Source organism: Nelumbo nucifera, chromosome 2, assembly GCF_055504915.1.
Source record: "Nelumbo nucifera cultivar China Antique chromosome 2, China Antique-T2T, whole genome shotgun sequence".
NCBI lineage: Eukaryota > Viridiplantae > Streptophyta > Magnoliopsida > Proteales > Nelumbonaceae > Nelumbo > Nelumbo nucifera.
The window spans coordinates 73,747,915-73,762,318 of record NC_142650.1 but is presented as its reverse complement, the minus strand read 5'-3'; the positions used below and the strand labels follow the sequence as shown (position 1 = coordinate 73,762,318).

At 35.8% G+C, this 14,404-nt stretch overlaps 1 protein-coding gene across 2 annotated transcripts; it reads right to left on the bottom strand.

The window, feature by feature from the left end:
* Positions 1–1,113: 1,113 nt before the first annotated feature.
* LOC104604162 (ATP synthase F1 complex assembly factor) lies at positions 1,114–13,896 on the bottom strand. Of its 2 annotated transcripts, none has more exons than XM_010268421.3 (7): positions 12,824–13,896; positions 12,677–12,751; positions 12,516–12,585; positions 11,761–12,096; positions 2,796–2,875; positions 2,657–2,715; positions 1,114–1,683 (listed from the first exon to the last, which is right to left on the bottom strand). In XM_010268421.3, the coding sequence occupies exons 4-7, from the start codon at positions 12,073–12,075 to the stop codon at positions 1,379–1,381; spliced, it is 759 nt and encodes a 252-aa protein (XP_010266723.1). In that variant the 5' UTR covers positions 12,076–12,096; positions 12,516–12,585; positions 12,677–12,751; positions 12,824–13,896; the 3' UTR covers positions 1,114–1,378. The 2 variants fall into 2 exon arrangements, with proteins under 2 accessions (XP_010266723.1, XP_010266722.1); XM_010268420.3 differs by having other exon boundaries at positions 12,828–13,896.
* Positions 13,897–14,404: the final 508 nt, after the last annotated feature.

Sequence of the window (14,404 nt, the reverse complement as noted above, 5' to 3'; positions counted from 1 at the left end):
TCATGTATTGTATAAATAGCTCAGATATGGATATGGATAAACAGGTTAGCTTTGGAAACACATGGATACAAATGAAAGATATAGAAACTCTTGGATACACAAAGGAAATGGCAAAATGCATACAAATCGCATAAATCATTAATACCACTAAACCTAAAACTGAATTATCTATGGATAAAGTACAAATATATGATAAATACACACTTTAATAGATTATATAAAGAGAAACATTACAATCAATAATATTGGAACTCTAAAACATGTACATATCATACAATAATTATCACTCTATTTCAAGTTTTATAATTATAATTTTTAATTTTTATTAAATTTTAAAACTTTTATATATTTAGTAATTTTATATAAATTAACTCTATTTTTTCAAATAATAAATATGTTTTCATTTTTAACGTATAATTTATATGTAAAATAAATCATATAAATCATTTAAGTAGATAAAATAAATTATTTTTTATAATTTCCATTTTTTATAAAATTTTAGGAAAAAATATATCTTAAATTATGCATTTCAATTTTATAATTATAATTCTATTTCAGTTTTATAATTATAATCTTCAATTTTTACTAAAATTCAAAAACAATCCAAAACTAGTCAATATACCATTTCGTCAAACTAAGCACCAATATACTTCTGTATTAGTAGTGCATATCAAGGTTCAAAGTATCGACACGTATCGATTCGTATCGGCCAATACATATCATGCTGGTGGCTTCCCGATAGCTCCTTACAGGGGTTGTATTGGATCAACCACTGATTCAGAGGATAATCAGACCTTAAACTGGCCCCTCTGAACCGATTTTAAAAAAATAAGTAAAACATAAAAAAATAAATAAAAAAATAACACCAACACAGGCCGATACACCGGCCCGTGTCGATATTAGAACCTGCGCATATCGAATTGCATCTACCGATATGGCATAATATGGCCCAATACAAAAGCGCATCGTACTGATGCACAAATCGTGGGATACATACTAATCTTGACATATCCCGTATCCGTGACCAATTTAAACCTTCGTCACAAGTTATGACTTGTGAGATGATAGTGGCAAAGAGATCTCTAGATGCCGATTCTGCCAATTCAATCAAGATGTTCAGAAATATCCAATTTATAGTTTGGGTAAATATAATACAGTTGTCATAGTTCACTGAAATGAAACATCTCCTGAATGGAAACCCGGAACCCTCTGGGATGAGGCTACACCAAAAAACTTTGAGATCTTTGAGAGTATATGCATTCCAAGTCTTTATTAACCAGCAAAAAACAATCAAAACATGTATCTCAAGAGTAAACCCAACTCCACCACCCCCAACAATCCATGAGGGACAAACCCCGTAGGCAGTCAAATTGACAGCTCATCCAATAGGCATTTCCAGTGCTTGCAATACATCGTTGAACTCAAATTCATGGGTCGCTTTGTTGAACCGCTCAACCAATTTGTATCTGACATCATTCTGATAGAAGGATTGGGTGGTCTCCAAAAGCCACTGAGCTTCTGCATCAGTAAGCTTGCTAGTGAATACTACATCCCCACGAATAAGTACCACATCCTTACTCTCTGCAAATTCAGTGTAATAGGTTACAGTAAAGTATGGAGCAGCTTGAGTTCCTCTTGCTTTGTAATCCTCAAGTCCAGTGAAAAGCATGTGAGGCATCTGCACTGCAAGAAAGCTAGAATTCTGTAAAACTGTAAAGACCTGACAAAATAATATTCATCAAATAACTATTTTACCATTGTTAAAAATCATGACTTCAATAATTTCCTGTGCTACAAGATATTAGTGCTAAGGGAGAATCACAGATGCAGATCTTTAAGAGGTTGAGGGTATTGTAGTTTCTTAACATTTGGGAATATTAGACTAGAAACTGGCTGTTGTAGCATTAAGCATAAAGGTCAAGTGTAGCTTGATGCCTTCTTAATTTAACAAATTAGTGCTACTCATCATCATTGAACAAAACCTGAAACTAGAACCCAAATGGTTAGATAGGAAATAAGATTTCCCAATGCCTCCCTTCAAGAGGAAAATAATAGTGGCAAAGGAGAGCCATGTCCCTCTACCCATTACTCCTAGAGTTTCTACCAATGATTCCATTCCTGTTGTTGATATTGATCCTTCTATACGTGCTACAGGAATTACAACTGCTGGAAATTTTTGTTACCTCTAAAGAACATATATAATTAAACCAGAAAAGATTGAACCACCTGGAAAATTTTGGTATATCTAAAGAACATATATAATTAAACCAGAAAAGACTGAACCACCTGGAAAATTTTGGTATATCTAAAGAACATATATAATTTTGCACTATCTTTGAAGGATCAATTTCAACCGCTGGAAAGTCTGTTGCATAAACGGTGCCTTCATAGAAAATGCATTAAGTGCATTTCATTCAACTTATGTATCAGAGAATCAAAATATATTATACATTGTTTCAGTTATGATATACAGGTAGACTTGTCAACAAGAAATGGATGATTTACAGAGAAGTATTGAAGAAAAAAAACTTGTAAAAATTGAACAGATTCTTTTTTTTTTATGGGGACAACAGATTCTTCATTTGGGTAACTCTCTGATTTATACTCGGTAGAATATGTATATCTACATGATAGAAATAAAAGTTAGGGATCAAACCTTGAATAAACATTGTTGTATAACCGCTTCCTTTCCACAAAGGAATGACAAAATGTCGGCTACAACAATAAAACAGAAATAACAAGTAATGAGATATGAAGAGACTGAATAGAAAAGCACCAAGGAGAATAAAATTTACCAAGTACTTGATCTTTGCTCCAACAAATGGTACAATTTCGCCTTAATGGATGACCCAATGTGACCCCTTCCCAAATGATACTGAAACATGAAGGGGAGAAAGAAAAACAGACAGCAACCCTTCCATCAGTTCTGATTTTACAGATGAATACAATTTAACATGGGTTCAGATGGTATGTGCTTAGCACTTGGATCCATTTGCCCACCCAAATCTAAAAGTTTGGAGCCAACTCGGACAGCTGGGACACCCAAATGAGACAACTTGGACCAGCATTGGGTAATGACCATCTTTATAATTCATGCATGGCTGATAGAAAAATAAATAAACAATTGAACTATCAAAACTGGCACTTGGATGCATGTCCGAAACAATGCATATGCACCAGACAATCAAACAGTTTCTAATTCAATATGTAAGCATAACGGTTGGATTAAAAATCAACAAGAGAAAAATTACATGATGCATTTAGCAGGTATACTCTGGATTAACACCCTTTCCAATTACCTAAAAGCACTAGCACCCTTCCCCTTCTTGTATCCCTAAGGTTGTGTTTAGTTTGAAAGAAAAGGTAGGGAATGGTAGGGAAATCTGTACAAGGTTTGTATAGGTTTCCTACCTTGGGCTTCCTTTCCCTACCTTTTCTTTCAAACCAAACATGGCCTAAGGGAAATTGAAGAATAAAAGAAATATCTTGAGTTCTGCAACAAGATAAACAAGAAGACTTCCTCTTAGCATGGATAACTAGAAATAGCATCCAAGTAAAGAAGTCAGTTGTATGAAATTTCAAAAAATTATAAAATAGGACTTACAAGCATATTTCAAAGTAGAGATTGGCACAACCAAAGAAGCTAAAGAAATTGGCAACAGTAATACTTTCAAAACAGTATTTAGAATGAAATATTTAGGAAGTTGAGTCACTTCATCCATTGTCTGAGCTGGTTAAAATTCCATAAAAACAACATTGTGTAAATTATCTTCCATGAAGTATTTACTTTCATAAACTCCGTGTTTGTGTTGCCAATTCATTCAAATTCTTTTTCTGCACAAGCTTTTCATTTTCAGAAAAAGCACAATGACTTCATTCATTCAACAACAATCTCAATTTGCACCTCTCGAGTGACAGATTCACAATTGAAGTCTAGTAAACAGGACCAAGTCATGGCCCAAGAACAAGACTCTGCAAATGTGGCTAGCTTATGAGCAATAACATTTGTATTTCTATGGATTGTAAAACCAAGACAGACAGAAGGCTTTGATAATGAGTTACTGCAGTCAGCAATGTTCATGCTAATTCACCATGGTGGAGACAATTTTCCCACCAACAGAAGCTTTGCAATGATCGCCAAATCACCTTCCACAATGCAGTTTGATAAACCTAGCACATGAATAAATCACAATGTTTCAAGGAATAACAAAGCCTCACACCAGATTTGGTATGCTCCACTGCACCATAATTTACCATTACAAACTCAATTGGTGATTTTGCCATGCAGAAGAGGATTGTCCCACACGATTAGTTTGAAGGGTCAAAACAGATATCAGTTCAACATCATTTAGAACCAAATCTAAATAGGTATGGGCACATATCACCACCATTTCAGGTCTTTACTAAAAAAATGACCATTTCTTGATCTCCATATAACCAAAGGATAAACGCACCATGAAGGAGTATCAAGTCCGTCACATTTGACATATGTTCATCAATCTCTAGCCAGCAATCAATCCAATCTTCTACCTTCCTATGAAAATGGACTTTCATTGTGAGACTTAGGCAACATCCAAACCGAACAGCCATGGTAGGCTAGCAGGACAATAAAACAAGAAATGCTTTAGAATCTCCTCCTCCTCACAAAGCAAGCATCCATGGTCCATATAACAGTGGTGATTTGAAAGGTCATACCTGGTCAACACTATTCTCTGAGAACACTTTCATGAGAACAACATAACTCGTGGAGGTATATTACTTGCATTCCCAGAGATATTTCCAGGAATGACCATTCACAATAGTCACACGTCAAGAGCTGCATTGGGCATCCTTAAAATTTAATTTCAGACCCAAAGCAGTATACTTACCACGAAAAGTAAGGGTCCATACCAATCTCTCATAAACACCTGTATCAGAGGTGATATCATTTCTAAGATAGAATTTGCAGTATCACCAACAAATATCTCTCAAATACAGGTCTCTTTACATTTCATATTGGCATGGTCAATGGGCTACCACTTTCCACTCATAATGAAACTCAGCAGCAATAGAAGGATCTTGTACATTTGATGGTAACCAAGGGCTGTGGTTTTCTGTCACATTCCATCCCTTTCCATTTAACAGCATGCATCCCTTCCAAAGGACCTCCACTCCTCTGTTTGATGTACCAAAAAATTTAATCAATTGAGATATTTGGCCTTGATGACTTCGGACCAAAGGACCCCCAGTTGCATTAGAAATCTCCAGCATGACTTAAGAATTAATGCCACATTCATCTCCTCTACTCCAACCAAGCCTAATCCACACACCCCCCTGGGGTTTAAGAAAATGATGCCTCTCCCTTAAATGAATCATTCTTTTGCCCTCCAAGTCATGCCAACAGAAGTCCTGGCATATGCGATTAAGTCTTACAAGTTGGTACGAGGAGAAGATAAGATTGCATGTGGTAGATGGGAGAGATTCAAGTGTAGATTTGATTGGACTATTCTACCCACTACCCACTTGAGACAATAAACTCAACTTCCACCCATTTAGGCTGCATTTGGCATTCCGTATTTTAAGGACTTATTTCCTTTTTGCTGCTAAAAACTCAGTGTTCATTGGGGCGTTTTTAACTACAAAAAGGAGAAAAGTCCTTAAAATAAGGAATACCAAATGCAGCCTTAATTTTCTGCATACCCTCTCCACCAACATAGCCAATCTTTTATTTGGACCAGCCCAAGAGGGGTCCACCAAGGTATTTCTCCTTCTCACTCACATTTAAATCCCATTAAAGATGCCATCTCAGCCACACTTTCGTACGAGTACTTTTGCTGAAGATGTGATGCTGGATTTGATGGGATGAAAGTAGCCACAAGAAGAAAAGAAACTCAAAAACATACTAAAACACACCTTTACCCATATCCAAACCTATGTCTATTACCCATACACATTACCTATATCCAAACCCATACCTCTAGCTTATATCCATACCCAAAATCCAGATCCATGGCCAGCCAACACATTAAATTGAAACATGAATTGGGAATTAATATAAATTCAATGAACCTTGGTATTGTCATGTTGAAGTTTCTTGGAATTAATGAAAGCAAGGAGAATGTCAACACTCATCTTGAGAAGTCTTGATTACTAAGAAATGAGTTAAAGCTGCTAAGTTGCTAACTTTCTTCACTAGCAAGAAAGATTGGCTATATAAAGGGATGTACTAATCTATTTTCAGCAGTAAATGAATTGAGCATTTTCTTTGAGCACTTTGTGCCTTAGTGGTATGACTCCATTTTCTTAGGGGTGTGACTCCTCTAACTAAGTGGTATGACTCCAATCTGGAATTAGAGTTTTAAGGTGAGACTTCAAAGGCTCTAATTCAAGGCTGTGACTTAACCCTCTACTCTCTTTCCCAAAATCCTATTTTCATACCATTCTCAAGCTGCATACTTAGGTTTTAACCAATATTTTAAAAACTGACCTGGAGACTGAACCATTTTTGCTTCCGGGTCACAGGTCACTGGTTCAACCGTCCAGGGTGAACGGGTAAAACTGTGCCACACACACACATATTTTAGGCATAAACACATATTTTATCAGTATATAATGTATAATTATATTCTACATGTAATATATGCACTATTTTATATTCAATTTATATTTTTAATTCATTATTCTTTTATTTGTAAAAATGCTAAAAATTGTGATTTGAGGCCAAAAAAGGGTTTTTTGGCAAAAATAGCAGGGCAAGGCACCTACAACCCTTCAGACACATAGATCTTGAAAAGTTGCCCAAAATAAAAATAAATAAATAAAGATCACCCCAATTGGATATCAAAGCGCAAAGTTATGGCCTTCAGAAGTTTGCATACACTTTAGTGTCATGACCTGGTCATTTGGTTGAATGGGCCAACGGTCCAACCACTCAGGTCAGACAGTTTTTGACTAATTCCTAGGTTTTAGTAGAACCGGACCTGGAATCATGGCCAGGTGACAGTGCAAATGGTTCAACCGGTTGAGTCAACAGCAGGTTGAAAAAAACTGGTTTTAGCTATGCTGTGTCAAGATGGCAGATTTATTGATATTAATTTCTTAACCAGCCCACCTACAAAAAAAGTTGGGCTGCACCTTGGTGCAAGATAGTTTAGATACAAAGCATTTACCAAAAACCAATAAATCATCTACAAAAAGTAAGTAATTCAACCATATACCTGATCTTCCAAATTTAATTCCATGAAGTTCCCACGATTACAACTTCAATAACAAAAGAGTAGAAAGAACTTTCAGTGCACAAAATAAACAAATATGGTGATAAGGGAGCTAGGGGCACCATTGTTGCAAAGCCTCTCTGCATGGTGAAATGTATTGATTTTCCATTCAACAATATGACCACTTAAGTGGAAATGAAGCCATTAACCAAATCACATAAATTACTAGAGAACCCCATGGTTTCCAGTGTTTTAAGGAGAACCCCATTCAATGCTATCATAGGGTTTTGATAGGCCCAGTTTGGGCAAGAAACAAGCCAATTTACCTTTATAATGCTTCATATTATGAAAAGCTTCTTAAGCAATAAATATCATTTATAAGTCAACCTGGCATAAAAGCATTTTGCAAAGGAAAAATAAGCTTATAAATCAGTGGTTTGAATCCAGAAGTGATGGTTTTATAACAGTTTTATGAAGGACATCTGCTCAAACCTTCTTCCACATGGTCATGCTTAAGAATTAATAAGGGTAAGATTCACCTCTTTAATTTTTTTCAGGGTGCTGAAACATTTCTTGTACAATAGATACCAGCTCTTCACTAAAGTGGGACCAACAATTCTGATACACTAAGGCCTGAATACCATCTAGGGCAGGGGCTTAAGAACTAAATTATGAGTAAGGCTTACCTCTTTAATTTTTTTCAGGGTGTCAAAACATTTCTTGTACAATTGAATAGATACCAGATCTTCACTAAAGTGAGACCAACGATTCTAATACACTAAGACCTGAATACCATCTAGGGCAGGGGCTTTCAATGCTCCAATACTGAACACTACCTCTTTGATTTCAGTTTCATCCAAGAATCAACATAAATTATCAATTTCCTACAGCATGAGAACATGGGTTCTATCCATAAGATGAAAATCATTAAAATCTGGGCTCGTGCAGTAAATAACTCTTTAAAGAAGGATGTAATAGTAGGCTCGATCTCAGAGGGGGATGATGTCCATCTACCATCATTTATTTTTAACCAATGAATACTGTTGCATCTCCTCTGATTAGAGGCTGTAATATGAAAAAACCACATATTAAGATCTCCATCCAAGAGACAATAGACTATGGATCATTGTTTCCAGTAGACCCCTTAACATTGTAACCACCTCTCCAACTCTATTGCTCTCTTTCAGCACATTCAGTTCATTGCTGGGCATCAATTGAACCTTAAGAAGAGCATGCTCCAAACACTTGATATTTCCTGTGATGTCACCATATTGCAATTGGCCTAGTGGTATGTAGACACCTTAACTTTCATACACTTCAAATGGAAAGGACCCAAGGCTTGTGACCATGCATTACTGAAGTCATCATAAAAAATATCTTCCTTAAACCAATTCTCTTCAAATCTCATGATCAGCCTCCAACTGGTCTTTCATAAAATTTAGGAACAATGGGCTGTGGCCACTAGTTAGTAGTTACAGCAAGTAGGTATTTTACGCTTGTAAAAGGAAATAGTGAGAGTCACTTCATTGAAATAAGTGCCAATTCTCTTCATAACCAACTTGTTTTCTGCCCTCAAATTTGGCCATGTGAAAGCAGGACCACAAAAGCCAATGTGAATTAAACCACATTCTTCTATAAGTCTTAAACCAATGTCAATTAGACCACATTCTTTTGTAATTTTTTAGTTGGGACTTGGGATTATACTGCCATTCAACCTCCACACTTTTCTTCGATCAGAGAAATGGAATTCAAGTCCAAAAATGAGTGTGTTGGGCAGAGTATTAGGTATGGAGCAGAGTGTTGGGTAGTTAATAAACAGCATCCCCAAAAAAAAGTGTGTGACAGAAATGCAAGTTCTTAGATGGATGAGTGGTAAAACCAGGAAGGATAAGGTTAAAAATGAAATCATGCAAAGGAACCTAGGAGTAGCTCCAATGGTTGATAAAATGAGATAAAGCAGATTGAGATGGCTTGGTCACATGCATAGAAGACCATCTACAACACTTGTTAGAAAAAGTGATTGTAGAAGAGCTAGAGGCAGACCAAAAAGGACTTAGCTGGAAGTAAAAAGAAAAGATTGCATTGAACAGAACCAGCGTAGGACTAGTTCAAATCCAATCCTTGGAGAATGTTGAACGGTTGTCCTTTGATTAGAAATTTATGGCTGTTGATGACTGTATGGCTTCTTTAAGGAATAAGAAAGAAAATAGGGGGAGAAAGAAAGAGAGAAAACTTAGAATCACTCATGGGGTACCTAGAATCATACTATGGCATAGGAATCACTCAGCAAAAATAGCATAAGCTCTAAAAACTCGGATAAACTTGATCAATCCTTGTTTAAACGCCCATACATATTTATAGACTGCAGACTCATAAGAATCCTAGTAGAACTCAAAAAAAAAAAAATACTGAAATGTCATTATCCTATTCTAATTCCAAGAAGACTCAATAACCCTTAAACTAGGTATCCAACGGCCCTAAAACTTAAAAAAAAATAAACTATAAATAGACAAATCAGACCCTATCATCATCATCATTTAGAAGCACTCAAGCAATAGCTACAAATATCAACCCAAACTCCTATGTACCAGCAATACTTGGGTGATCATAGTGACAAAGAAGATCTCAATGAGCATAAGCGGGCCAATTCTTCACCCTACACACAATAAGATTTAAATAAAGTTATGTAATTTCAATATCTAACCACTTCTCCAATCCCACCCAAATGCCACTAGTCAGCCCAAAAAGAAGGAAAATTGTGCAAATAGTATTGATGACAAAAACAAAGCTGTGTTTTAGATTTGTCTGACACTCTTGGTTTCTGAAACAAATATATATTTGGTTTGAGATTTCTCAGGAGACATTTCAAACACAAAATTGTCAAGGGTTCCCTCCCCCTTGACAGTTCCAAGCCAAACAACTCATTCAGCTGAGTGGAGCAGTACTGGACCTGCCTACTTAGTCCATGAAACAACAGCATTTGCTTCAGACTTTTTCCCGTCTTACTTGTCTTTTCAGCTTTGTTGCCTTATTGGTCTCTCCCAATCAAAGCCCATCAACCATTCGGACCTCTTCAAGGTAAGTCTATATTCAGCCACAGACTGCCCAGCTTCCATGCATAGTACCTTACTTGGTGAAACATATTTCTCCATCCTACTACCTTCATAATCATATAAAGTAGGTAGCTCCATTTCTCCCTGATTGTCGCCATACTTTTCTTTTGAAGCTATATGATTTCCTATCTATCCTCCCCATCCTTTTCAGCTTCAGTTACATGGTTTGAAATATTATGTAAAAGAAAAATATGTCCATCTTCCTTGCCAACACTACTCTCTTGAACTAGCATCAAGAAGTGGCAACCAGCAATGGCAGTCATAAATTCCCTCATCCAGAACGTCTCTTGATGCAGTGGACTTTGACTCCAACAGTACAAATGGACTTCTGAAAATATCTTGATATTCTACCACTTTTCTTCTCCTGATTTGTAGAATATTTGCTATGCCCATTGATACTACATAACTCAAAAGAGAATCTTTCAACCAGCAAACTCCATAGAGCCTCTTCCATATCATCAGATTTGACTTCCTCAATGGATTCAAAAATATCTAACTTTATTGAATACCCCTCTACTTCATATCCAATCCTCCTGCATAAACAACAAAACCTGGGTAACCTTTCACACTTGGATTGTACCAGACTTTTATCTCCATTAAAGAGTGTATATTGGATCTCCCTGATGAGAAGGTGGAAATATTCATTCTCACTATGATTCTGGTGAATATATACACCATCCTTTCACATCTTAAGTTCCAGGATCAGTAGGACTCCATAAGGGTTTTTGCAACATCTACCATTAGATATTCAAGGGGGAGATTATAATTGCACCCATACATCTAAAGTATCCAGGGTGTAGGATGATTGAACCAACACTTGGCATTTTTCACCAAGATGGCATCACCATTGAAATTCCAAGGACCCCCTTTATAGATTTTATTTCAGGCATACTTGCTATGAAATCAAACAAGGAACAAGTTTGTGGTCCAAAACCTTCAAAGCATCCTCCAGCAATGCTTTGTACAGGTATTCCTTCAATCCTATCACCCCTCCTAGCTTATCACTCTAGATCTTAAAAATCATACAGTTCCCCCAGTGTTCAGGGTCTCTAATCTCCTCTTTCTCGGCAACTATCCTCATCAGAGCAAGGGGATGGAGATGCCTTTCAAATCAACAAACAACTTCTTAATTCATTCCCTCCAGCCCATTTGTAGCATTGCCCATCCACACAGATTCACACCCAACTGACTCAAAATTACCACTAGACATGGACTGCTATGGCACTCTCAGAAACAAGAGGAGTCATTGCCAATAAACGAGAGGAAATTCTAACTGCAATCTCTGTACAAACTTGTTCAGCATCCTTTACAATTTAATTAACTAATGAAATCCTTATTGAACTAAGAAACAAAATGGAATGCACAACGACCCATATTTGGAAAGTTAAATATTGGACTACATTTTCAGAAGCATATGAGCAACACCATAAATAGAATAAGGTAATAAGACTTACATCATCCCAGATGGAAACCAGATCCTCAGGCGAGCGGTTTTTTGCCCTCTCAAGGTCCATGATTGAATCCAATGGTTTTCGCTGTAGAGGTATGAACCCAGTAGCAAATCTCGAGTTTCTGCAGAAACCAAGAGAACCCCACCTCAGGAAATCACCTGGAATCACTAATTCCTGAAGTCGGAGATTTGTTCTATGAGGCACGCTACTGAAACAGTGGTTTTGTGTTGAAGAAACGGGATGGTTGAGGAGATTGGCCATTGAAAAGGTCAAAGGCCTTGAGATTCTCCTTGATATGTGTTGCATCATCATCGCCATTTGAATGTAAAAAGTCAGCACCTGAAAGAAACAAGGGGAAAGAAAAGAAAATTCAGACCCTTACTGAAGAAACATTTTGTCTTGTATTCTATTGTTTTTGAAATATGGAGCTGCATTAATCCGATAGATTCGAATTCGGTATGACTCCGATGGATTCATGACATATAAATTCGAATTCAATCCAGTTATTTTATGTGATATCCGATTCATATTGGATTAAAGTAGAACAATCTGAATAAAGGGTTCAATGAGAAAAGCTGTTGGCAGAGCAATTAATACTAAAAATATAATACAATAATTTGATTCATAAAAAAGTAATAGTAGAACAATGTGAGAATTGAAACAAATCAAATGCTTCTACAAATGTGATTCAATAAGAATCAGATTGTTCTATTAATCTCTATCTATTAAAAAAGAGAACTGAAACAGAGTTCACATACCACACTTTACATTGATATATTTGTTGGATTGGGCCGTTGGTGATCTAGCATTTGGAGTCCGATGTTCAGACTGAAAAAAGAGGAGAAAGAGTTAACAAAATGAGTGAGCGAGTGAGTGAGGAGAGAGAGAGAGAGAGAGAGAGAAAGAGAGAGGAACTAACCTGGTGGCTTCTAGTCTTCTACCACCACCCGCCAATACAACAGGGCGTCCGACCTAAGTGTTCAGCGCCTGAGATCTGTAACAGAAAAGAAGAAAAGAAGATAAGTCCTGCCAGCGTGAAAAGGAGAGGAGAGAGGAACTTGGCTACCTACGGTCTATGCTGCGTCCGGCGGCTCTGCGCCTCTGTCGTCTCTCTTACCAGCCCTTCAAGACCCTTTACAGTATACAGGTGAGTAGGGGTGCAACTTGGGCGGGCACAACCCGGGTCTGACCGACCCATACCAAAATTTTACACGTGTCGGATTTTGATTTTCAGTCATCGGGCTGTAATCGAGTAAAGACTTCGGTTTTTTTATTTTATGCATATGAGACAAATATCTATATCTTTGGGGCCGTTTGGTAAGTATATTTTGAAATATCTTCTCGTAGTTCTAATAGCTAAAAGTCGTATTGAGCTTTTTCATTAAGATTATAGCAGCCCGAAACTGGTTTGGCTATAGCATGTCTTTGCGTAAGACAATAAACTGAGAAAGACACGAAAAGCTCCATTTTAAGTTTCTCAAAATTTGCCCATTTTAGGTTTCTCGTGTCTTTTCGACACATTAGCTTTTGGCGGCTAGATCTGATATGAACCAAATGGAAAAAGACTGCGACACAATCTACCCAACTTCTATACAGCCAAAAGACCACGCGAAAAGATGTGTCAAATGGGGCCTTATCTATATTATAAAAAGCATGAATACCCTCAAGAATATTTTTTGGAATTCCTTATAACAAAATATACCCCTCCATATTTAAATTTATTGATAAAAAGTGAGGGAAAATAGGGTAATTTGTTATTGATATTAAATGAGTTGAAAACATGAAATTTTAAAAAATTCAATGCATTCAATCCCCTTTCATTAAATCCAACATTTAAGGTATCTTGTATTCACCTTCATTTAATCATATATTTAAAGCATTTTTTTTCTTCTCATAATCTACCTAGGAAAAAATAATATTTCCAATGAGGTGGTGGTAAGAAATTAAATCATTTTGGGTCAAATGGGCCAATCCATATTGTCACAATTAAATAATAAAATTAATTAATAGATAAAGTGCAAGAAATATTGAAATTAAAAAAAATTGGAAACATTTTTAACATCATATATTCGATATATTAAACAATAATAAGTATAAAAAATAATAAATGTTTTTATTAATGATGGAAATGGAATGTAAAATTTAAAACCAAATGGAAATATAATTATTTTCCTATTCTCTTTAATTAAATCTCCTATTTAAGGTATATTCTCTCATTAAATTCTATATTTAAGATACATTTTTCTTATCAATAAATTCTATTAATTAAATCTACAATATTAATTTTAATACTATAAAAATAAATATTTTCTTCCCTCCCATGGTGGGTAAGCAATTCAAGTATTCAATCATTTAGGATCAAATGGGTTAATAAATAATGTCATAATTAAATAATAAAAAATATAATACTTACTACGAAAAAAAAAGAATTGGGCATCCCTTATATTGAATATTCATTATACTAAACAAAAATAAGTATGAAATGTAAGAAGTATTTTTATTAATGACAAAAATGGAGTGTCAAATTTAAAATCAACCTAAAAATAAAATGATGTCATAGTCAAGTAATCAAATTTTTAAAAATAAAAAAAATACAAAGAATCACTAAAATAAAAAAAAATAGAGAGAAAATTTTGGCCACATATCT